This window comes from Chamaea fasciata, unplaced genomic scaffold, assembly GCF_029207755.1.
Source record: "Chamaea fasciata isolate MVZ Bird 193981 ecotype frontalis unplaced genomic scaffold, bChaFas1.0.hap1 SCAF_22, whole genome shotgun sequence".
NCBI lineage: Eukaryota > Metazoa > Chordata > Aves > Passeriformes > Sylviidae > Chamaea > Chamaea fasciata.
In genome coordinates, this window is record NW_027094107.1 from 2,487,844 (window position 1) to 2,510,787 (window position 22,944).

Consider the following 22,944-nt stretch of genomic DNA (forward strand, 5'->3'; position numbering starts at 1 on the left):
TTCCATAGTCCGAGAAGCCCGAGATAACAGCCCCTCCTTTTTCATCTCAGAGAGAAAGAGAGAGAAAGACAAAGAGAGCAGACAGAGAGCAATTGCTGTGTAAGACACAAGTCCTGTCAGGCAGATTGTATTTGTCAGGATGCAAGTCCAGTGATTTACGTGGGAATACTGGCAGGCATGCTCAGGCACCTCTGAACTGTGTCACTTGCTGGCTGAACAGCACAATTATTAATTAACACCTCTATTAATTAATAATAGAATGAACTGAACAGCTCGCAATAATTGAACCTGGTTTTGTCACGGCAGTCATGCAAGTCAGGCTCTCTCTTTGTGCAGGTCCACGAGCCCTGTGGATGCTCCCGTGCTGAGGGACAGACATGCAGGTGCTGAGGGGCTGTGACAGGGGACAGTGTGAGGCAACTGGCCCTGCTCTGCGTGTGCACACTCTGAGCTTTGGACATCTGGCCAGGAGAGGTTTTAAAGAACATCTCAGGAGACAACAGAAGAAGTTAGTAGAGAGGAGAAGACTGATGACAATGGAGAGACACAGCAAACCAAGGAGTTCACAGCTGGCCTGGCAAACCACACCTGGACCAGCAAAGCCAGTAGACAACACACAGGTGATGCAGAAAGCAAAGAGCTCCTTCAACTTCTGCAAAACCCCCCAAAACACCTGCACAGAGCGGGGACCAACCTGCCTGCACCTGACCTGAGCCAAGCCTTGAGGAGCTCTCTCCAAACCCACTTGCAGGCCTACTTGTGCTATGGTACTTTGGTAACAAATCAATACATCCATGACTGTGTGAAGCTTTGGAGAACTTGAGGAATGACCTCTCTGACCTTCCCTCTGTGTTGAGTATTTCCAAACCTGTAGCTGCAAGAGTTATTGCGAGAGAGAATTAACGCTGGCTTTGGCCAGTTGAGACTCTGGTTGCAGCCTGCCTGGCTGGGGAAATGAATCTGACATTCCAGAGATACAATGTCTTTACTAAAATACTTTATTTCCTAGAGTTGATGCTACTGTGCTGTCTTGAAAAAGTTACAGGCAGCCCCAGGAAACAAGAGTGTCCCTTTCCTTTTCAGCAGCAGGAAAGGGGTACTCCCTCCCCAGTTCCAGCATTTTTGCTTTTTTTTTTTTTTTTTTTTTTTTTTTTTTTTTTTTTTTTTTGCTAATGGGAGACTTTGGGAATTAGCAGAACCTCGACACACCTCCGCACTCACTCCCATTTCAGCCTGAGATAAACAACTGAGATAGATTTCTGCCCCCAGGGACAGCTTCTGGACATCAGACTGGAGACACGAGATCAAATTCATCTCTGGTGCAGTTCCACTGGCTTTCAACCACCTTCGACCAGAGATTAATTTGGCCCACAGATACATTAAGGAAGGATACAAAGCACAAACGGTATTTGATATAAAAAGAGAAGGGAGGGGGAAGTTGAGGGGATGCTGGATCCTAACCCAGCAGGATTCAGCCCAGCCCGCTCCACCCTCACATCACCAGGCACAGAGCGTGTTGCCGGTTACCTTTTTGCTTACTGACTTTCTTTACTGTCATTGCCGCTTGCCGCTTTTGATTCTCAGAAATTTCAAAGCCTGGAAAAGGGAACACGGCAAACACAATTCAGAAGGTTGCTCACAAAGCCTCGTTTCCTTTTGGGGAGGGGGATGCTCTGCACTGTTTCCAAACACGGAACGCTCTGAGTGTTCTACTGAAAAGCAACTCCTTCTTGGCCTCCTTCTAATCTCACTTGTGCAGGGGCTGGATCAAAAGTAAGATTAGAGCCATTTTTATTTCTACAGTGTCATAAATAAGCTCTGTGCTTTAGAGCTGAGCAACAAACTGAGCCTGGACTGACACCGGTCACAGTCAGTTGGGGGGCTGGTGCAAGGGAAGGGCTGTCGCTGACTTTGCTGCCTCCCCTCTGCATGAAACATCCTTAAACAGAGCAGGAGGATGCAGCCTGGAGACCCTGAAGGTGGATGGTCAAAGACTTCCCTCTCCCACACACCCACGGAGCTCCAGGCTTGAGCTATGGGCAGAATTTGTTCACTGAGGGCCAAAAAGAACAGTGACTGAAATTAGGAAAGAGACCTATGTATGACTAGGAGAGCAACCAAGGACATTTCAACAAGGCTGAGCTGTAATTCTACCGCAAAGAAAACGTGGGCTCCTCCACCCATTGGGGCTAAATTAAACACCACCAACAACCTCCTTTCAGATTCATTTCCACATTCCTCACCTATCTTTTCATCTTCTTTTACCATCTTCCTTTCTTCTCTGAAAGCTCTAAGCCACCGTAACTTCTCCTCCAGTTTCTTGGCAAAGAATAAGTGCATTTCCTCAGTCTCCTTGTTATGCAGTTTGAAGGCATTCTTCATGCTGACATTGAAGTCATCATCTCTCCCATCTTCTATATCCACCACTTCATATTTATCCATGTCTATGCGCCCTTTGTAATACAGGATATCCCTTCGGATCAGATCCTGCAGAGGGAAAGGGAGACAGGGATCATGGTGAGATCTCATGGAGAGCCTGAGCTCAGCAGGGAATTCCTGGGAGAGCTGAGGAGAGAAAGAAGTGATGGTGAAACCTGGTCAGATCCCTCAGTTCCTGAGAGAGCTGAGGAAAAGTGATGGTGAAACCTGGTCAGATCCTTCAGTGCCTGGGAGAGCTGAGGAGAGAAAGAAGTGATGGTGAAACCTGGTCAGATCCTTCCAGCCTCACCTGCTGTGAATGCATCTCTTGCTGGCCTCTTGACCGTCTTTGTGCCTACAAAGTTCAGTTTGTAGGCACAAAGAAATGCCTCTGAGTAAGTGCCATGTTCCAGCATTTCCAGGGGGTGAGAAATGTGAGGCACAGCCCCACCAGGGGCCCACCAGGCTGAGCACAAGCACCACTCTGGAGCCATCACTGCTCTGGCAGCACAGGATGCCCAGATCTGTTTTCCACACACATTCCCACACCCAGGGGGGACTGGTCTCTGCCCCTTCTCCTTGGGGCCCATTTCCCATGCAAACACAGCTCACTGGTGAGAAACCACCCTGATCTCAGCTCAAGGCACTCCCAGCCTACCTCTGGTCTCATTCCACCCTGGATTTAACTTCTTGATCCAGCTTTGGTGTTTTTTTTTTCTTTTTCTCTCCTTGATAATTATAACGCTTTCAACCAAACCTGTTCATGCTCATCTCCTTCCTCAGCTGGTTATTCCCTGTTTTTCAGCAACAGCTCATTTCTCTGCGTTGAGAAGGGAAAAGTAAATTCCCCACTGGCCCCACATCTCTGTGCCTGTTATCTCAGATAACAGAAGATGATCATCAGAAAACAGAATGTTAATTCTCTAGTCGTGGCTACACAAGGTGACTCAATTTATTTAAAACCAAATTCAGCAACACACAATCAAGATTTCCTTCCTCTAACCACTCTCAAAAGCAATATTTAGGTATATTAAATCAATTTAACCTAAATACCTTTGGATTTTTCAGCGTGCCCAAAAGATAAATGCTATGTCAAAGGATTCATTTGAGAGGAAAAATGAAGGCAATGTACAGCATTTCTTTATTGAAATAATATTTAGCAGCGAGGCTTTTTCAAGATAAGCAGTAGGTACTATTTTAAACAAATTAATCTTGGAAAATAAACTCCACATCATAACGATTTAGCAAACTTGCTCATGAATCTGCCAGACAGGATTAACTATCACAAGACTGGCCAGAAGCTCTCAGGCTTTAAATCCTGACTCCTTCCTTTGGAACACTCTGAGCGGTGGGAGGGAATTCCATTAACAAATATCTTGTACAAAAACCTTCCTCTGGCGTAGGCCTGAAATAGTGGCAGTCCAAAACACAAGGAAGAGGTTTTTCAGGCTGAATAGGCAACAGCAAATCTTTTCAGTCTCGTCCTAACTTAGGAACTCACTTCTTTCCCTCGGCGCTGTGGAAGGGCTGCAAGAGCCACACGGAGCCTGATCCATCAGGTCACTACCACACAGGGTGTTTCATGGGAGGCCGGGGCTTGTTCTGGGAGAGAACATTTGTCTGCACCACCTTCTCAAAAACCCTGATACCAGGTCTCACAGGAACACGGATGTGCTCCTTAAATCAGCTGCACAGCAGCCGTTCCCCTTCCCACTGCTGCTGAGAACTTGCAGAACCAACCCCACCAGACCATGCTCCTGCAAGGGTGGACCCAGTGGACCTTTCCCGGCAATCTTCATGACTGTGGAGAGATTTGTTCGTGAAGGTATTACAAGAATCAACAATCACAAGCTCTGAAAATCCCAGCCTCTGTGCACTGCCTCTTTCTTTGCACACACTGAATTTATTGTCTCCCTCTTATCCCCCCAACTTGGACTCAGAAAACATTATGAGCTGTTTTTAAGAGCTACTGCCAAGTGAATGCTTTACCAGCTTTGTCCTTCCAGAGGACAATCCGTGGGTTTGGACATGTCTGACTGAGCTGGTCCACACATTTCCCCTCCCTGGGATGCAGCAGGAGCTGTCCCTGTCTCTGGTGAGGCTCCTGAGCTGCTGAGTACTGGATGTGAAGATAAAGATGTTGCCCAGGAGTTCCTGAAGGAGCAGCGAGGAGATAATGGAATCTCCAGTGCCTCTGGAGACCAAATGGCCCCACAGGTTATTGCTGGTGAAATGCAGGGGTGGGGAAGCAGCAGCTCAGCTGCAGAGGAGGAAACGCCACGGTTTGGCCTTGAGCTGAGCAAGGGAAAGACAAGAGCACAAAGCCCCTGTCTGCCACCTCCACTGTCATTTGGAGAAGGAAATTCAGAAATGACTCCAGAAGAAATGGATCATCTTTTCTCCCAATGCTTTCCTTCAAAAGAAGGACCATTCCTCACTTGTTGGCCATCAACTCCATCCTGATACCCTGAATTTGTAAGACACGCTTTATTTATTCCCCACACAACCATCTCACGTGCCTGGACACGGAGGACTTTGTCCACAGCCGGTTCCAGAAAGTTCAGTCCACAGATTAACAACTGTAACTGGATAATTTCATTTTTAATGGGCTCAGCATTTCCTATTATCATCCTCCCTTCTTCTTGCCAACACTCAGTGAATGGATATTATTTCCTAACTGACTAAATTTTAACACTCATCATATGGGAAGCACAATAATTATTTGATGTGTGGATATTTTATCACAGCTTTTAAGCAGCAACAGACACTGCTCAGCTCCTTAGTGAAGCAGGGCCCTCTTCAAATGCCTTGCACTGTAATTGAGCTCAAGAAAATGCAGGTATTTGTCTGGCCTACAGCAGACAGCAAACAAGGCCAAACCCTTGTTTTAAGGAGCTTTTCATGCATGTGGACAAGAGGATAGAAATTGAGAGGGCACTGAGGCCATGAAGGGAGCTTGTGTGCCCTCTGCCAGGTGCAGCAGTGCTTGGACAGGAGTTGCTCCTCACACCACGCTGTCCAGCACTGTTTTGTACTTTTCCCAGCATATCCATGGAGTCAAAGAAAACATGAGATTAAGGGAGGCAGCTGTGAGGCTGAGGAGGGAAATGGGCTGTTCCACCAGCCTGGTGTAAGTACTGCATGGCAGGAGGACAAAGCACATCCGTGCACAAAAATGGAGATTTATCTGCTGCAGAAGCTGAGAGGAGCTCTGGCTTTGTGGGGGACAGGAATGCCGCTCCTGCTCCTGGCTATCCAGGGATAAATGAGAGAATTAGAACGAGAGAAATGAAGAAATCATTAATCTCTGGGATATAGCTTTGTTCACAGGCTGGCTCTGCTCGTTTGGTGCTGTTCGTTATCCTGCCCGTGGCTCAGCCAGGGTGACCATTGGCTGCTCTGCGCTGGCCAGTTCTGAATGTCACACAAGATTATCTCTTGTAGTTAAATCAGGCAAGAGCAAGAAAATATAAAAACCCCAAAGATGACTCTCAAAACCTTATCAGTGGGGAAAGGCCAAAGAAATGGAGCTGTTTCATCTAGAAAGGCCATAACTAAAAAGGAATGTGCTGTTGGTGTTCCAGTATGTGAAAGCTGCTCCTGGTGATCAATTATTCTCCATTTTGATGGTGGCTTGGCTTAATTCACCACAAGGGAGAACAGGTTTAGAAACTTGGGGGGAAAAAAAAGTGTTTCTATCTACAAGAGTAGTTAAACCGTAGAGCAGAAAAAAAATAGTGAAGTCTTGGGATGGCATTCCTGGGGGATTTTCAAAAGAAGGTTAGACAAACATCCATGAGAGATGATCTGAGTGTGCTTAATCCTGCAAAGGGAATAGCTGCGCTCCTGGGGTCCTGGATGCTGTGTGAGAGGAGGTGACAGATGGAGCAGGGCCGGGAGCAGGTAGGATGAGCAGGACCTGGGGCAGTGTGGGGATGGCAGGAGCAGCAGTGGCACAGACCTGCAGCCTCTGCACAGCATCCAGCCCGCCCGCCTGGCTCGAAAGGAAATTGATGCATCTGGGTCATTTGCACTTATTTGTCTAAATATGATCTTTTTTTACCCTACAGCTTCTACGATTTCCTTTTCTTCCCCTCGCTGAGGTTAATTAAGCTCTTCTGAATAATGCTCTGCAGTCTGTTCACATAATCTGTACTAAGGATTCACAAGGAAAAGATGAAGCCAAAAAAAGTGGTTTGACGGGAGCACAAAGCGAAGTTCTGACACATTACATAAGCCCCCCACAGCTCTGCTCTCGGGGTGCTGCGCTGGGGTTTGGGGCCACGCTCAGGGCTGGCCCTGCCTTGGGCCACCCCCTCTGCTCCCACCCCCCAGCACTGTCCCCTCCTGCAAGAGGGAAGGTGACCTTATGTAACTGTGCTTGGGAGGAAGGAAATCTCCTTTGTGGCCACCATTAGGAAAGCAAGGCTGAGCTTTACTGGAAAACCTGGACGCTGGGATGGGCTCCCACAATGAATTATGCTCCTGCTGTAGTGGATTTGGACGGCTGCAGGAAGGATTGCACCTGTCAGTCCCTGTTCAGTAGCTCTTTGACTCCTACTTGCCTTCTGTGCTGCTTCTCCTGCTCTCTAGTTTTCATCTCTTAACTTTTTTTCTGCCCCACTAGTCCAGAGCACAGCTCCTTGTGCCTGGCACTGCCTGTGGGAGAGGAAAGGTCCAACCCTCCCAGGACACTCAGGGGGAAAAAGAACAGGAATGACAGGGAGGGCAATCTGCAGTCACCAGTGCAAAACGGCATCAGCAAAAAGCCGTTCAGGGGTTTCAGCAGCACAGGGCAGCCGAGGAGGAAATGCTCTCCTGAGAGGGCCTGGCCTGCTCCCAGCCCTTCACCCCATGTGTGCAGCATTCCAGGAGTTTCATATTCCTGCTATTAACTCCTGAGTGTGTGGCCTACAGGGGAGGATGGGGAGGCCCCAAGCAAGGCTTCGGATTTAGGATGGTGTTTTCTCAGGAGCTGTGGTTTACTCTGTGCTGGGTCACACTCGACTTCTCATGCGTAAAGCGAATCATCCATGAAACACAAATGGAGAAAGAGCCATTTCCAGCTGTGAGTCATTAGATCCCTCTTAGGAGCTGACAGGACAGGAGATGCCAGCCGCAGAATAATCCATTACAAGTTCCTCACTGCCTGTGTAGGTTATTGGTGCTCCTGTTAATCAAGCCCTGCATATTCCAGTGCCAAAGGAGTTTCAAAATGACTGGGGGAGGAATTATGTGCCCTGAGGGCATGGATGCAGCCAGGCCCTGTGAGGGCAGCTGCTGGGACTCCAGGTGAAATGACATTTCTCCCTCAGCCCTTCCCCCAACTCTACCACGGGATAAGGACATTTATTTATTGTGCACATCAAGGGGAAGCTCTAAGTAATCGGTGAGAGAGACACTGGAGGGCTCTGATGGTGGATCTCGAACCGCTCAGAGCTGTGCGGGAACAGCTCAGCATTTCCCATGCCTTGGGATCAGAGCGAGCAGAGCCAAGGGAGGCAGAGGAGGCCTGTGGGCAGCCAGGACAGCACAGCACAGCCCCTCCAGCCCTGAGAGGCACAGGGAGGGCGAGGAATAGACAACAGGGCGGCTCTCCCAACGGGGATCATCATCCATCCCCACCAGCTTTAGAGAACATCAGCAGTGCCCTGGAGCCACAAGGGACATCCCTGTCCTGGGGCCAGGGAGAGCATTGTGCTGCTCTGCCCTGGGCTGGGGCAGCCTCACCTCCAGTGCTGGGGCAGTTTTGGACGAAACAATATAAAAAAGACATTCAGCCACTGGAGAGCATCCAAAGGAGGCCACGGTGATGGGGAAGGCTCTGAAGGGACCTGGAGGAGCAGCTGAGAGCATTTGGTTTGTTCAGCCGGAGGAGACCGAGGGGAGACCTCAGTGAGGTCTTTGACATCCTCATGAGGGACGGCTCCAATCTCTGCTCCCTGTGAGCAGGGACAGCACCCAGGGAACGGCTGGAGCTGTGCCAGGGCAGGGTTAGGGTGGAGATCAGGAAAGGTTCTTCCCCCAGAGGGTGCTGGCACTGCCCAGGGAATGGTCCCGGCCCCGAGGCTGCCCGAGCTCCAGGAGCATTGGGACACCACTGCCAGGGATGCCCAGGGTGGGATTGTTGGTGTGCAGGGATGAAAAGCAACAATCCCTGCAGGTGACCTCACCAGAGATGAGGGGTTCCCAGCGTCCGGGGGACAAGAGCCCGCCAAGGACGAGGCTGGACACAGACCCACCCCAGGCCAGTCCTGCCCCTGGTGAGCAGCTGCCGTGGGAACAGGTGGTGACCAGTGAACACTTGGTGCTGGAATTAGGCAACGACTAAGCCAGGGCTCACAATAACTGCACCCAAACACCAGCTCATGGTTTGGGAAAGGCAGAGGTTTGGAAGGGGCTGAGTTGCCTTCTGCACTGAGCTGTGGGTAGGTCTCAGACCCCTCTGTGATTTCCCACTGGCCTGGGCACTGACTGCAGAGCAGAGGAGCAGGGTTCTCCAACATACTCCTGAAATCTGTCCTGATTTTCCTGCTTGCCTGTTCTCTCTCTTCCCTCTGCCCAACCTGCCGTGAGCAATGCGAGCATGGCACGCTGCCACTTTGCCATGTCTTTGGGTATCTTTAGTCATGAGGGCTTTCAACGTTCTTTGACTTTTTAAAAAAAGATTCCGAGCCTACATTTTTAAAGTCTAATTTACCTTAAAGAGACCCTCTGACGAAAGCAGCCTGGCCTGCTTTTCACAAACACCAAGGGGACAGTTTTCTGTGGCATTTGTACATTAAATCTAACCCTACAGTGGGCTGAGTGTTCAGATGGAACAGTGACAGTGACACATGGCAGAGCTCAGTGAAGCACCACACTGGGCCTCTCCTGGGTCCAAACGAGACCCTAAAGCTCAGTGAACCCTTCGGAGTGTTTTTGTCCTAAATATTCTTGATATCAGAAAACAAATCTAAGAGTTTAGATGCCAGACCCTGCGAGTTTTGCTCTGAGCCCTCGGACGTAGCAGGGGCTGAGGGAAATGGGGTCTGCTCAGCCCAGCCAGTAAGGATATGAGCTGCAGGATGGATCCTACCAGGGACAGGGGATGTCCCAACTCCCCCAAACCCCCTCAGCCACTCGCTGAGCCCAAACTCAGCGGGAGTGTCCCTGGGGGAGCCGAGATGCCGGCGCTCTCAGTTTACGTAACTCCTCCCGCACAAGGACAGCTGTGCTGGGGAGGTCGGCAGATCCCTGCCAAATTATTCAGCACTGTCTGTCTCCTGAGCTTGGGAAGAGACGTTTGATTCATCCTCGCCAGCTCCACGGAGCTGCAGTGTGGGATCCGAGAGGGGAGGGCTGGAGCACAGAGCGTTTGTGTGGAAACGCTGTTTTCATTCCGTGGATTCAGTGGAACAGCCCTGGCATTCTGATGCCTCGCTCCACCCTGAGCCCAATCCCTTTGGCTGCAGAGCTCCCAGGCCGGGGCCAGTGCCTTTCTGAAGGACTGATAACAGGAGAGGATGGGGAACCCTTGTGCAGCCACGTCACTGCTCTGCTGGCCTCTCCAGCCGCTCCCAGGGGCTTCACATGGTGCTGATGAAAGGCCACAGCAGCAGGGGCAGGTTTTCGGCTCTGGAGGTTTGCCTGTGGGCCAAATTCACACCCACCGCAATTCCAGGAGCCGCAAAGGAGGCACAGAGTGTTTTGCAGATCATCCTGCAAATCTGTATGGTCACAGGAGACTAAACCCGATCCCTGCCCAGACAACCACACAGATGGTGAAGGACTCCCAATTCAGCCCTTTCTGGATTTTAGCACTCCTCCTGCTGGCTCCTCCAGTCCCTCTGGATCCTGCTCTTCCCTCTCTGCTGTCCCCAGGCAGTGGAAGGGCAGCAGGTTCCAGGTCAGCACAAGGCCCCTGTGACCCTGTGACACGAGGCCCTGTGACACTGTGACATTGCTCAGGGCATGCCACCTGCACAGCCCTGCAAAGGCTCATTCCAGGCCGTGGGACCACTCACAGGAGTGTTCTCTTCCCTGGAGTACCCCTGTCTGAAAGCTGGAGTGCTGTTTCATAATTGGTTTTAGTCTCTACCCTGTTAATTGCTGGACTTGCCTTCCCTGGCTATCTGCTGGCCAAGGGACTGATAAGCATCCAAATTCCTTTCCATGCTCTGTGGTCCCACAGAAACCTCTTGCCTGCAGACAGCACCAGCTGGGCAGGAGCACAGGAGTCACTGGGGCTGGGGAAACACTGGTCTCTAAAATCTTCATTTCACACTTTGTGACCAAGCCACTGTGTTCTCTTTGGTTGTCTCTATGCCCACCTCACAGAATCATGGAGTTTCCTGAGATGGAAGGGACCCACAAGGATCATCCAACTCCTGGCCCTGCACAGCACACCCCAGGAATCACCCCAGCTCCTGCAGCAGGCTCTGCCTGTCAGGGCAGCACCTCTCCTGGGCTGCTGAAACCCAGCCTGACCCATTTCCCCACCCTGCTGCAGGCTGGGCCCAGGCCTGACCCAAAACGTGGCGTTTTGTGGAGATCTGTGTTACTGGGAGAAAAAGAGAAGAGCTGGGACGTGCTGATGGAGTCGAAAACCCACTTAAAGTAATAAGAACTGTCCCAGGGCTGCTGTGCGTTTGCAAACAAGATTTTCGGCTGGTCTCACAGGCCCTTTTCAGCCTGGAATAAAATCAGGGCTGTTGTTTTGGTGCAGAGATCTCCTCGGTGTTTCCAACAGAAGCTACATGGGAGCTGGACCTTCTTCCACTAAAAGGACTCAGAAATGTCTCTTTTATCTTCCCATTTGGAAACCTGGACTGCAATGGAGTCTGACAGGATTATTTTATTTACTCCATCTCCTGTAGCACTGCTATTTCTGGCTACTGCCATTAAACTGGTCTCATTTTGCTTCCCATCCAACCTGCTTTGCTCAGGCAGCTCAAGGGGAAGACAGCAACAGCAATAAACCACAAGCTGGAGCTTGCATTGCCTCCTGATTACAAGAGACACATAAAAAGCACAAATGAAAACTAAATGTGTTTCATGCAGTCACTGATCTTTCTGCGCTGTCAGGAAACACTAAACACCCGTGCCCCATCAAGGACTGCTGGGCTATTGGTGAAAGAAAAGTGGAATTTAGAGCAGGAGCTCTGTTAACCCTTCCTGCTTCACACTGTCATTCCCAGCCCCATGCCACAGTGCCCCGGAGCCCGTTGGGGGAATTCAAATTATTACCCAGAACAGAAAAAAGAAGATCCTCGTCTGCTGAGAACCTCGAGCATCCCCAAAGTGATCCTAATTAATGCTGTGTGTCACAGGCCTGGATGTTAAGTACCATGATTTGCAAATCTAAAGCATCTCCGTGTCAAACTCCCTCAACTTCAGGGTGATAAGGAAAGTGGACCCTGTGCCTTTAAGGCAACATCTTTTAGTGTTACCATCACCCAGGATTGCCTTCATCTCTTGGTAATTATGGCCAGCATCCCAGAATAGGCATTTTTCTCCTGATTATACACATATGGCAAGGCACACTGAGGCACTGCTTGCTTCCTGCCCAGCCTATTCCCTTCTGCCTTCCCAAAAGGCAGTTCTGAATTTGGGTATCCGACCAGCTCTTTGGAAAAGGCACCACTTTGTCCTCACACCCACAGCAGTGTCCCAGCCTGTGGTTCAGGAAACTTGGGCAGAAATTCACTGGGGGAGTTTCACATCGATCCAACAGCTGGAAGTTACCTGGCTTTGCAAGGAAAACCTGGATCCTGAGCTCTCCCAGTGGCTCTGAATCAGGAACTGTAGCATCCAAACTGGTTTCAGTTTGTTGAACCCTGAAATAGTTGACAAGGCCATTTCATCTGATCAAACTCCTCACTGCCTGGCACCAGCGAAGAATTCAGTGGTGATGTTGGGAAGTGACCTGGACTGTCTCTGGTGGCAAAATCTTAGCCAAAGAGACTTATCTGTAAAGCCTGGGAACTATTTTTGTGAGAATTATCGCACACAAGTTGCTCTGCAAGATGTCTGCCAGCAGGGAGAGGTGCCTGCCATGGTGTCAGCTTCTCCACTCGCTGCAGCCCTTGGAAACCTTTAATGCAGCTTTCCTGCTTGGAAGAAAGACTTCAGTACACCCACAGTGGTGGAAATAACATCTGCCAAACACATTCGAGTGCAGCCCTGGGTAATCAATCATTTCCCAACCCCGGTCTCTGTCTGAAGGTGTAGTGGGTCATGGAAATGCATTCAGGAATTCCCAGGCTTGCAGGTGGAAAAAGCAAGCAACAACCAGGTGATAATGTCAGGAACAACCATCCTGGGAGTTATTCCCCCTCACAGAAATGCCTTGGCCAGGTGTCCCGCAAAAAAAAAAAAAAAAGTCCCTGAAACATTTTTAGACCCCAAGAGAAAGGGGTGGCAAAGCCTCTGGAGAGCAGGACATGAGCAGAGCAGGTGGGGTTTGTCTGGAAATGTGTCACCTGCTGCTGAAAGCAGGTAGCCGGACACTGGAAATACCTGCACAGCCATCAGCGTTCCTTCCTCAGGGAACACTGGATGGGCCAGCAGGAAAAACCCTCATCTTCCACTGCATGAACTGTGAGCAGAAACCTGCAGGGTGAGCCCACACGGGAACAAGGTTTGGAGACAACGGAGCTCCCAGGGAATGCCAACAGCAAAACTGTCACAGACCTCTGGGACAGTTTGATACCAAACTCTGTCCCACCAGGAACTCCTGGATCACCCTCCCCAATCACAGGATCCATCTGAATTACCAGGGGATGCAAACACCTTCACAGGTCAGCAGGGAGAGGAGGATGTGCAGGTAACAGCAGTGAAGATCAGGAGGAGTGAGGATCCTGTCTGGGATATGTGTTCGCCTTCTAAAGCCACTTGGGATATCACCCATGCCTTCATCAAACTGAAGCCTCTGTGCCATATTTAAATATGGAATTAGCTCCTTATTTCTATTAAAAATCTCTTTGGGCCAACAAAGAGATAAAAATCAACCACAATAATTTTAACAGAAGTATTTTCATGCAGACTGTGTCATGATGAGGGATGTATCACACCTATTAGTTTGTTACACCTGGAGAAAACCCACAAATGCAGATTTTCTGAAGATTCACTGAGATGTGTCATCCTAAGTGGCTGCAAAGCTGCTGCCAGGGGTGTGGGGATCATATTCCATCCTTCAATTTTAGAGCAGGGTTGGTAAGGAAGGCTGGCCCAGCTTCCCAAACCTGGAAGTAAAAGGTGCCTCCCTGAGGGGCCTGAGCTCTGATCCTGCCCCTTGGCATCTGCCAGGGAGGGCAAGACACCACAGCCTACAAGCCACTCACAACTGTTTTATATATGGGATGCGTGGTCCCGAAATGTGAGCCAGCACTCCTCTGAGTTTCAGATTTGGACCCTCATTCTGAATAAGGGAAAGCATGATCTGGATGGATCAGCTGGAACTTCATCTCCCCTCCTACCCCAGCGCTGAAAAGCAGCAGCTGGAAACAGAGACACAGAGGGCGAACCTGCAGTGGGCTCTGTGCCCACGGGGCCACCAGAGGGGCTGCCACCCTGTGCCCTGTCACCCCAGAGCTGGGGGGACACCCACTGTGCCACGAGGCCTTGGCAGGTCCTGACACGGGGCCAGGGGTCCTGCCAGGAAGGCCCAGACCCCCAGCACAATCCACAAGGTGCTTTTCACACAGGCACCTCTGGTGGAACACCTCCACACCCCCCAAAATGCCTTTTCCATGCAGAAGTGTCACACTAACAGTGTCTGAGCTCTGATGGAACCCTGTGAACTGCCCACCACTCTCCACTTGTGCTGATGACCACGGAAACCCCAGCCCTGATTTTCCCAGAGTTAAGGGAATGCTCAATACCTCTCTGGACCAGACCCAGTGCAAGGCAGACTGGATGCTGCCTCCTGAATTGGAAATTCAGGGTCACAATCAAAGAGGAGGAGGTCAGCATCAAGAAGGAAAGCAGCTGTGCACCTCCAGGCTCATTGCAGCTCTCACTGCTGCTCTGTGGCTGTTTCTGTACAGGGCTGGGCAAGGAGGGGAAGGCACCACAACGAGGAGGGGGAAAACCAAGCACAGGCATTCCAGAAGGCAGAATTTCAGTCAACCGTGACTCAGGAGAAGAAAGTGCCACCCACTGCAGCGCCCGGGCCGCAGAGGGGGCAGTGATGCCGCGCTGAGTCAGGAGCCACCCCCGTCCCCACCCACGCCCTTCGCGCGGTGCCAGGGCCTCCTCGGAGGGTGCCAGGCTCAGCCCGTCCCCAGCCCTGGCAGAAACCGGTGCTGTCCCAGGGACACCCCCCTGCACGGTTCTGTGCGGCTGCAGGGAGGGACAGCAAATCCTGAGCTGTCCCTTCGTGTCACACAGGCGTGGTGGCAGCGAGCTGCGGTCACCTCAGTGGGACACGGGGGTACCAGAGCTGCTGCTGGACACAGTTTCTGTGGCTCACAGCTCCCCTGCTGCCATTAACACCACAGCACACCAGCAGCAGCATCCTGCACTGCCCTCCCACCTTCTCCATGGGTTCCAGGGCAGGGAGGGGCCCTGTAAAACCCAGCAGGGCAGAGACAGGAGGATGAGGCTTAAAAAGCCTCTCCCCAAGCGCCAGCACAGACACCCAGCACAGCCCGGCTGCTGCTCATCACCATCTCAATGCAGCAATTGGGCTGTCAGCCCCGCTGCCAGGTTTTGTAGTTCATACAGGAATTGCAGGGCTATCTAATCCCAAATCATACACTGCAGCCAAAACCTAAAACGAGAAGGGAGGCAACGAGCCAAAGCAGGGGCACATGAGATAAAGGCATGAAAAGAGCAAGTGGAGGCTGGGTTTGCAAGGAGCACAGAAATCCCTGTGTCACAGTGTGCTCCTCACCCTGAGCATGCACGCTGCCCTTCCTCAGGGCTCTCCACATCCTCTTCCGCACGTGCAGCCAACAGCCAGCACGCCCCGAAAACCACCTTGGACTGGCAAGCCTGCCCACAGCACGCCCTTAGCTGTGTCCTTACCTTCTTGCAGAGAACCATCTGGTGATCAAAGAGAAAGAAAACTCGCTGCTGGTTCCGTCCATAAGGCTGGTAAATCCAGGACATCTCTCCCGTGTAGATCAGCTCCGAGCTGCGGTCCAAGATATCGTCTCCCTGCAGGGCACAGGGAATGAGGCTGAGTCAACTGCACTCACGAGTTTGTCTTTGCACCATGGGGAGAAGCAGCAATTTAGGAAGATTCTGGCCCCTTCTGCAGCTCTCAAAGCCACCCCACCTGATTTCAGACCAGAAACTGGGACTGGGGGATAATTCTGACGGAAGGGGAATAAATGAAGGAAGTGGGGATGCTTGGAACATGGTCACTACAGCTCACATTGCAATGGGGAAAGAGCTGCCCCAGACACTGTCCCCACTCCCCTCTCCAGGTACCCCCAGACCCTCGGATCTTGCTGCAGGTGCTGGTGGCATCAGGAAAACTAAGCCCCTTCCTCCTGCCCACCCCCGAGGCACTCTGAATTCAGGGCACCGAATTCCCCGCACACCCTCCCTTTAAAACAGCATCCCACAGCCCTTCCCCTCCTGAAATCTCCAGCCAGCTACAAAAGCCCGGGACAGGCTGGGAGATCAGTTCCCCATCTCTGAGGCTGCCAGAACTCAGCCCTCTGGATTGCTGCCTCTCTTCTCACTCATGCAGGCACTGCCAGTCCCTTCTCCCATAGCTCATTAGAGCTCCAGCTCCAAAATCCTGTCAGGACCACCCTGGTTCCTGTGGCAGCCCCGGGCCCCCCCGGCTGGCCAGGCCTCCCTGCTGGCTGCCAGAGTGCCCTCACCCTTCCCTGCCTCCGGCTAACGCTTGTTTTCCTCTCCCGAGTTTTTTTTAAGGATTCATGAGCAGATGGTCTTGAAAACACAGCGCTCTCTCTCTCTCTCCCACTCTCGGAGAGAACAAATGCAGTCACCCTCCACTAATTGGAATGAGCTGGACTTTTTAAAAAGTTAATTAAAATGTATTTATTAAAAATGGGTGAATTCACCACCACCTGCCCTGTGGGCATCTCGGCGGAGCACCGCCGAAGGAGGCGGGATGGCTCCAGCTGAAAGGTAAGAGCAGCACTCAGGAGCAGCACTCAGGAGAAGGATTCAGGAGCAGGATTCAGGAGCAGGATTCAGGAGCAACACAGAGAAGAGCTTTTTTTTTTTTTTTTCCCTTCTTGGCTGTGAACTACTGCAGTTCTGGCTTTGATGCCAAGCTGGAACCAATATCTGGGACGAGAGCATCCCAAAAATCCCAGCAAACAGCTTGTCAAGGTTCAGCCAGCTATGGGGGGCATCTAGCTAGACACACACTGCTGGTGCTGCTCACACTTGCAGGTGCCAAGGCAGCCAGGAGTCCCCCCAATCCCGATTCCGAGGTGAGGATTTCAAACTGCTGCTCAGGTAAATGGGTAATTAACCTCTCAGCGTTGATTGGGAGTGACCGCCTGTGTCCCCGGGCCCTGTGACAACAGCAGCTTCATTAAGTCACTGCATCATCGAGCTGCAGCACAGACTTCCAAATCGCCTTAGCCAGGGCTTTATCCACCTCCCTGCCTCACTCCTGTGCCTGTGCTGTCCCAGGGGCTAATGAGGGATGACTTCTGGGGACACAGAGGGTCACTGCCCAAAGGGATGGGCTGTCATCACCCCGTGCCTCAGCAGGGTCCCACTTCAGCCCGGCCAGAGCCAGGGGCCGAGTGCTGCTGCCACAGCTCAGGGGGACGTGAGCCCCAGAACAAGAAGCCTCTGAAGAAAACACACCAGCTCCAGAAATTGTGAGCCTTCCTGGCTACACATGAGCTTACATGAAGAAGATTCCCACAAGCCTATGGATGGGAGCTTTAGGAGAGGGGGCGAGCTTAGGAGAGGCTGGCTGCTAAAAATAGAAAGCCAGCTTTGTCTTTTTACTCCTGTGGTAGCATCTGAAGCCTGAGGACACACAGAGGGCTCTGTAAACACTTCTACTTGATTAGCTGAATCCAAACTGTGTAGTCCCTGCAAGCAACATAACCCAAAAACATCCAGATCCGAAACGATGGGATTTGTATTGCATTTCGTATATGGGGAAAACAATTTCTACATCCAGTCTATAGGCTAGAAATAGCTGATTTCCCACTTGGGGTGAGCAAACTGGGAAATACAGATTGCAGAGTCTGGGACTGGCACGTGGCTGGCCAAGAGCAGCGTGTCCATGGTCCTGCGCTGCTCCTCCAGCCTGGGCTGTGCCAATTCCCGCAGCGGAGCCTCAGGGCAGAACTTCTGAACCTCCCAAGGCTTTTCTTGTCCCGACACACTTGTACCTCTCTGAAGAGCACAAATTGTCTTCTCCTGGTCCCCACTGTGGGGCTCAGGGGGCAGTTGCAGGGTGGCGGGCAAAGAGGGACATCGGCTTTTCAGCTCCATCGCCTCGATCCCTGCTCCAGGCAGACTTCCCCAAATGTCTGTCCCAGTCCCACGCCTCCAAATCTGTACAGAACCAGGAAAAAATTTCCTTTTTCCTCTAAATTTTTTTTCCAACTCCCACAGAGGCTGGATCATCTGTATCCTTCTGTAAGTTAAGATAAACCCTGCTGAAAAAAGAAGAGCCTGAACTTTTAGTTGCTCTGAACTTGAACTGGCAGACGTTCAGGAGAGCACAGCAGCGGAGCGGCCAAGAGAAGCCCTGACTCCTGACGCCTTTTCCAACCTGAGTTTTGTCCCATAAGCCTCCAAAAAACCCCCTCAGCCGTCCCCAGAGGGCTCCAGGGCTTTCAGTGCACATCCTGCAGCACCCAGAGGGCAGCCCAAGGAAAGCTGACTCCTCTGCTCTTCACGCCGTGCCGGGCAGAGCCCCAGCCCTTCGTGTGCAGTCATGGGAGCAGAAGGTCACCCGGATCTGGGCTGGCTGTGAGCTCCCTGGAGCCCTGCAGTGACACACTGAGTCCCCAGGCCACTCCTGACTGTGACAGCACAGGGTCAGCTCTGCTGCTGCTGCTGCCTGCAAGGATGTGGATCCCCAGCTCCCCTGTGCTGCTGCAGTGACCACCACGCTCGGCAACGGGCAGCTGGGAGGAACCCAAGAGGTTTAACGGTGTCGTGGAATAAATGCTGTTGGGAGCAGCAGGATATCACAGAAGGGTTGGCACCGAGAGCTGCTGCCCCTGCCGGGAGCCAGACACTTCCCTGGGCTCGGGAATGCTCAGAGCCCACCAGAGCTGCTCCCCTGTCCCCCAGCCCACCCCTCACGGCCCTTTGCTGTCCCTGCTGGGCACCAGGAGAGGATTTCGTGCCCTTTCCCCAGTTCCAGGGAGCCGGCAGGGCTCTCTCGTGCCTGACACCGCTGTTCTGCAATTAGAGACTGACAGGCTGATTAGCACCCGGGGCTACACTGAGATCACAAAAAGGAACGCCAGCGAAATGTTGTCCTTTTCAACAGGCTCAGTTTTGATACCTTCTGTTGCTGGAGGGGGGGGGGGGAAAAAAAAAAGGAAGAAGGAGAAAAAAGAAAGCTCCGTTTCAGTCCCCACTGTGGTTTTCTTCCCCAGGATTTCGCATCAGGCTGTGCTCACTTTGGTGCTTACAGGCAGCTTCCTTTCGTGGCACTCTTGGATTCACTAACGCAGTTATCAGGCTGAGACCAGTGATTATAGATTACATAATTAAGGGCAGCAAGTCTTGATTTAAAGGACCCATAAATAACAGGAATAAGAAGAAATTTAAAAGGACAACGCTCATTAAATTTCTCAAATGTATATATTTCTCCCTTCGTGGAAATTTAATACTCTTGGAAGCTGCCACAGTGGCACCCCATGGGAATCTTTGGTAGAAATATCTAAATATCTACACAAACCAAAGTGATCTGTGTAAATAGCAAGTTCAAACCCATCCAGGCTGATGAGCAAGGCTCTGTCCTGTGCCAAACATGCCCCTGTTGGATCAGGGACCTCCAGAGATCTCCTCCCAGGGAATGGGAGCCACATCCTGTGTGTTTTTCCTCCTATGAGAAAAAAACTGGGCGGAAAGGGAGGAAAGTGTTCCTGGAGGGCTGGAGAGGAAGCCTGAACTGCTGCAGCGATTTCTGCTTCATTTTGTTTTGATGTGGTTCAAGAGCTGTGTGAAAAGGCATAAAATTGAGCAATTCCAGGTGTGCTGAAGCACAGACCTGTTTTCCATCCCCACGTCATCCGTACAGGGCACTCGGAGAGGCTGTGCTGAGTCCTGCCCACGGGGACAGAACCCAAATCCTGCCCAGGAGCAGAGCCCAGCGAGCCGGGCACGGTGGCACAGGTGGCACAGGTGGCACAGGTGGCACAGGTGGCACAGGGCTCCACGGGCTCACAGGATCCCCATGGGGGGCAGGAGAGACGGACCAGGAGCAGAGGGGAAGGCAGGGATGTGCCTCTGAGCAGTGTAAATACAGCCCTGCCCACGCTGGGGCTGGCAAAGACTTGGAAATGATGATGGACTTTGTGGAAATCTCTTTTAATCCTGCTCTGTGTTGTGTGTGGAGCTATTCCCACCACGCTTTGAGGGCTGGAGCTCCCTCAGAGGGCAGGAACGGGGAAGGGGAGAGCAGCAAAGGCTGCCCAGGATGGGCTCTGGCTGCCCCCTTTGAAGCCAGCTCTGTGTTGCCGGTTTGCCCTGCTGCCTTTAAATGTCACCGGTTTGATCTGAGGGTGTTTCACTCCGAGCCAGGGGGACGATGCTGAGCAGGGGGAAATGGAGCTGCAACATCAGGGAACACTTCAGAACTGAAAGGCACTGAAAGGGCTCGGTGGGAGGCGGTGGAAGCCCCAAATTCTGAGCCATTACCAGCTCAAAGGACAAAAGGCACTGGAGGACTGGTGTGGGCAGCACCTCTCTGGGTCTGTTTATACTCCAGAAATTCAGGTTACAAAATAAAGCAGTGAGTCACACGTGGCAACAGACCAAGGCAGGCTTCTCGGTCAAGCCCACATTGCCACAAATTCCACAGGAACTCATCTCACAGTGGCCGGGATTATTCCTGATTTACAGCACTCACTGAGATCAGAATCTTCCCTTAACATTCTGCTCAGTCATTACTTGTCCAAAGATGCCAAAGCTGCCAATAATTCCTTAAGACTCCAGGCCTGGCTGTCCCTCGTGCCAGGCCACCCTTTCCTGGTCCCACTGGCAATTCAAACAATCGGCTCCTGCTTGCAGGATTTCTTGGGGAAAACCTCTGGCTTTGGTTAACTCAAGGATATTTGCAGCTTTCAAATACTCACCCTGAAATTCACCACCATGGGGCCACGCATGGGATACAATTTTATCCCTTGGAGGGATAAAAATGATTCCTGAAACATGGGATTCAGTAAAACCCTTCTGCTTAAAGCAGCTTGGACATGCCTTTACTTCTCCTATTTGTTTTAGGATCAGCATTCCCAACACCACCTCTCCTTGCAAGAAAATGCGCACACAAATTTTATACACGAGAACATTTCAAATATTCCCTCACTAAGTATTTTTTGCTTGGTGGGGAATTTTTCCTCCTTCTTTAAAAAATCTTCTTCCACAATCTCCTCACAAAACATGGGTAAATTTAGAAACAAAAAAAACGCAACTTCAGAGCAGAAAATCAGCATCATCAGTCTCAAGATGCTGAGGAAAAAACAGACATTCCTCCAAATGAAATATTCCCATGTGCTGAAACATTCAGCCACTGAAATCGTTCACGAAGTGCAAACGCGGTGGGAATTTGGGATTAGCTCTGGCTTGAGCCCTGCCTGGATTTCTGCTGGAAAGAAGACTGAACTGGAAATTTTTCACGCCTGGTTCCTGTTTCTTGTGGTCAGCGCTGTTTTCAGGGGGTGTCAGGAGTGCTGTGCCTGTGCCCTGCAGCCAGGAAGGCGGGGAATTACAGCTCTGGGTTCCTCTCTCTGCTCAGGGAACTTCCCACAGACTGCACAGGCCTTGTAGCAGCACAGTAGGGACAGCAAACACCAACTGGGACTTGTGGTCTTCTCCTCAAACCAGAAATGTCCCTTCCCCACAACCTGGAGAAGCTGGGGACACACACCGGGAGGTCCCTCCTGTACCCCAAAACTGCACAGGACACAAAGCTCGGAGCCCTCAGGGGCTCAGAGCCCAGTGCTCCATGTCCTGGGGACATTCCCGCAGCCACCGAGTGGGATTTGGGGTCTGCAGTGCCACAGGAACACCTGCACACATCTCAGCACATCCAAGCACTTCCCTAAGATTCAATCTTTTCATTTCTCCCACTCTCTTCCTGCATTACACTGTGGCTCACTTCTGGGTATTTTGAGTTTCTGTGCATCCTTCTGGCTGTTCCATGGACAGCTGTGGAGTGGGGGCTGCATCTGATGATTCAGAACTGCTTTAGAGGAAAGAATCAAGCCCTGAAATCCTCTGTGGGTCCAGCTCTCATCCTCCACTTTCTCATCAAAACTCTGTGACTCTTGTCGATCCGAAATGCAGAATAAACAGGGCAAGGAGGGTGTTTTCCTTTGACCAGGGGCTGTGTTCCCATCGGATTTCTGAGTGTACCAACAGCAGGCTTTGCGATGTTATGAGAAACTGAAGGATGTTGCTGCAATAATGTGCTCAAAATCTGGAATAGCTGAAAAAAGCCTGGAAGAATAATTTGGCAAGTTCCTGAGGATAGGATGGAGATAAAGAATGGGTACTGCAAAGCAGAAATGGATTATCAAGGATAGGGCTAAATAAAAATGAATTATCAACTGAGCTAATGGAAGAGAAAAAGGAACTGCTATTCCATAGATCCTGTGTGGAGGTCACCTTGGCTTCCCTCTCACACATGAATATTCACTGGCTTGGAATGGATCTGTCCTTAGTCAAGATTTATTTACAGCCAGAGTCTCAGAGCTCCTCACAAATGACCCCCATTAGCTCATCCCACGGCACACTCCAGGGCTGAGCGTGGAGCTGATGGTCCTGTGCCTCCCGCAGAGCACTTTCCTCATTCTGGAAATGAGTCTGTGTGACAGTGAGAGATGTTCCCGAGCAGTGAAACAATCAGACACATCGTCTGTGCTCCCTGCTCTCCCAGCCAGCCACAATCCCAGCTCTGATTGCTGCATTTATGTGTTTTATTGTGTGTTTTATCACCAGATCCAGGGTTAAACCCAACCTCCATCACTGCAACGAAACTAATCCAGCCAAGGAGGACACAGGTGATGCACCTGTATTTCTCTCCCTCTCCTCCCAGCCTCCACAGATCAGAAATAAAATAATTAAAGGATTAACGCCTCTTTCTCATACACCCATTTACACAGTATGATCCCAATGACTGGAATGTGGAGTTATTTCAGACTTCACAAGTGAGGAAGCAGAAAGGCTGCTCCATCACTCTGATTATCTCCTTGCTGAACACATGGGCTGATGACAACAGCGAGAGGATTTACAAAACCGTTTGTCCTCAATCTGCTGCAAAACCCTATTTATGGATTACTTCCATACAATGATTTTAAAAAATCAGGGACAAAAAGAAAAGGAGAACATAATTTTAGTATGGCTTTT

At 51.1% G+C, this 22,944-nt stretch overlaps 1 protein-coding gene across 16 annotated transcripts in view; it reads right to left on the reverse strand.

Moving 5' to 3' along the window:
* The window catches only part of ARHGEF9 (Cdc42 guanine nucleotide exchange factor 9), a 204,612-nt gene that overhangs the window by 17,611 nt on the left and 164,057 nt on the right, over positions 1-22,944 (reverse strand). For all 16 annotated transcript variants that reach the window (XM_066202557.1, XM_066202559.1, XM_066202556.1 and 13 more), the window contains 3 exons: positions 15,430-15,561; positions 2,244-2,487; positions 1,528-1,596 (listed from right to left, as the gene is read on the reverse strand). In XM_066202557.1, the coding sequence (XP_066058654.1) occupies positions 1,528-1,596; positions 2,244-2,487; positions 15,430-15,561 (445 nt within the window). The remainder of the gene's footprint in view (positions 1-1,527; positions 1,597-2,243; positions 2,488-15,429; positions 15,562-22,944) is intronic.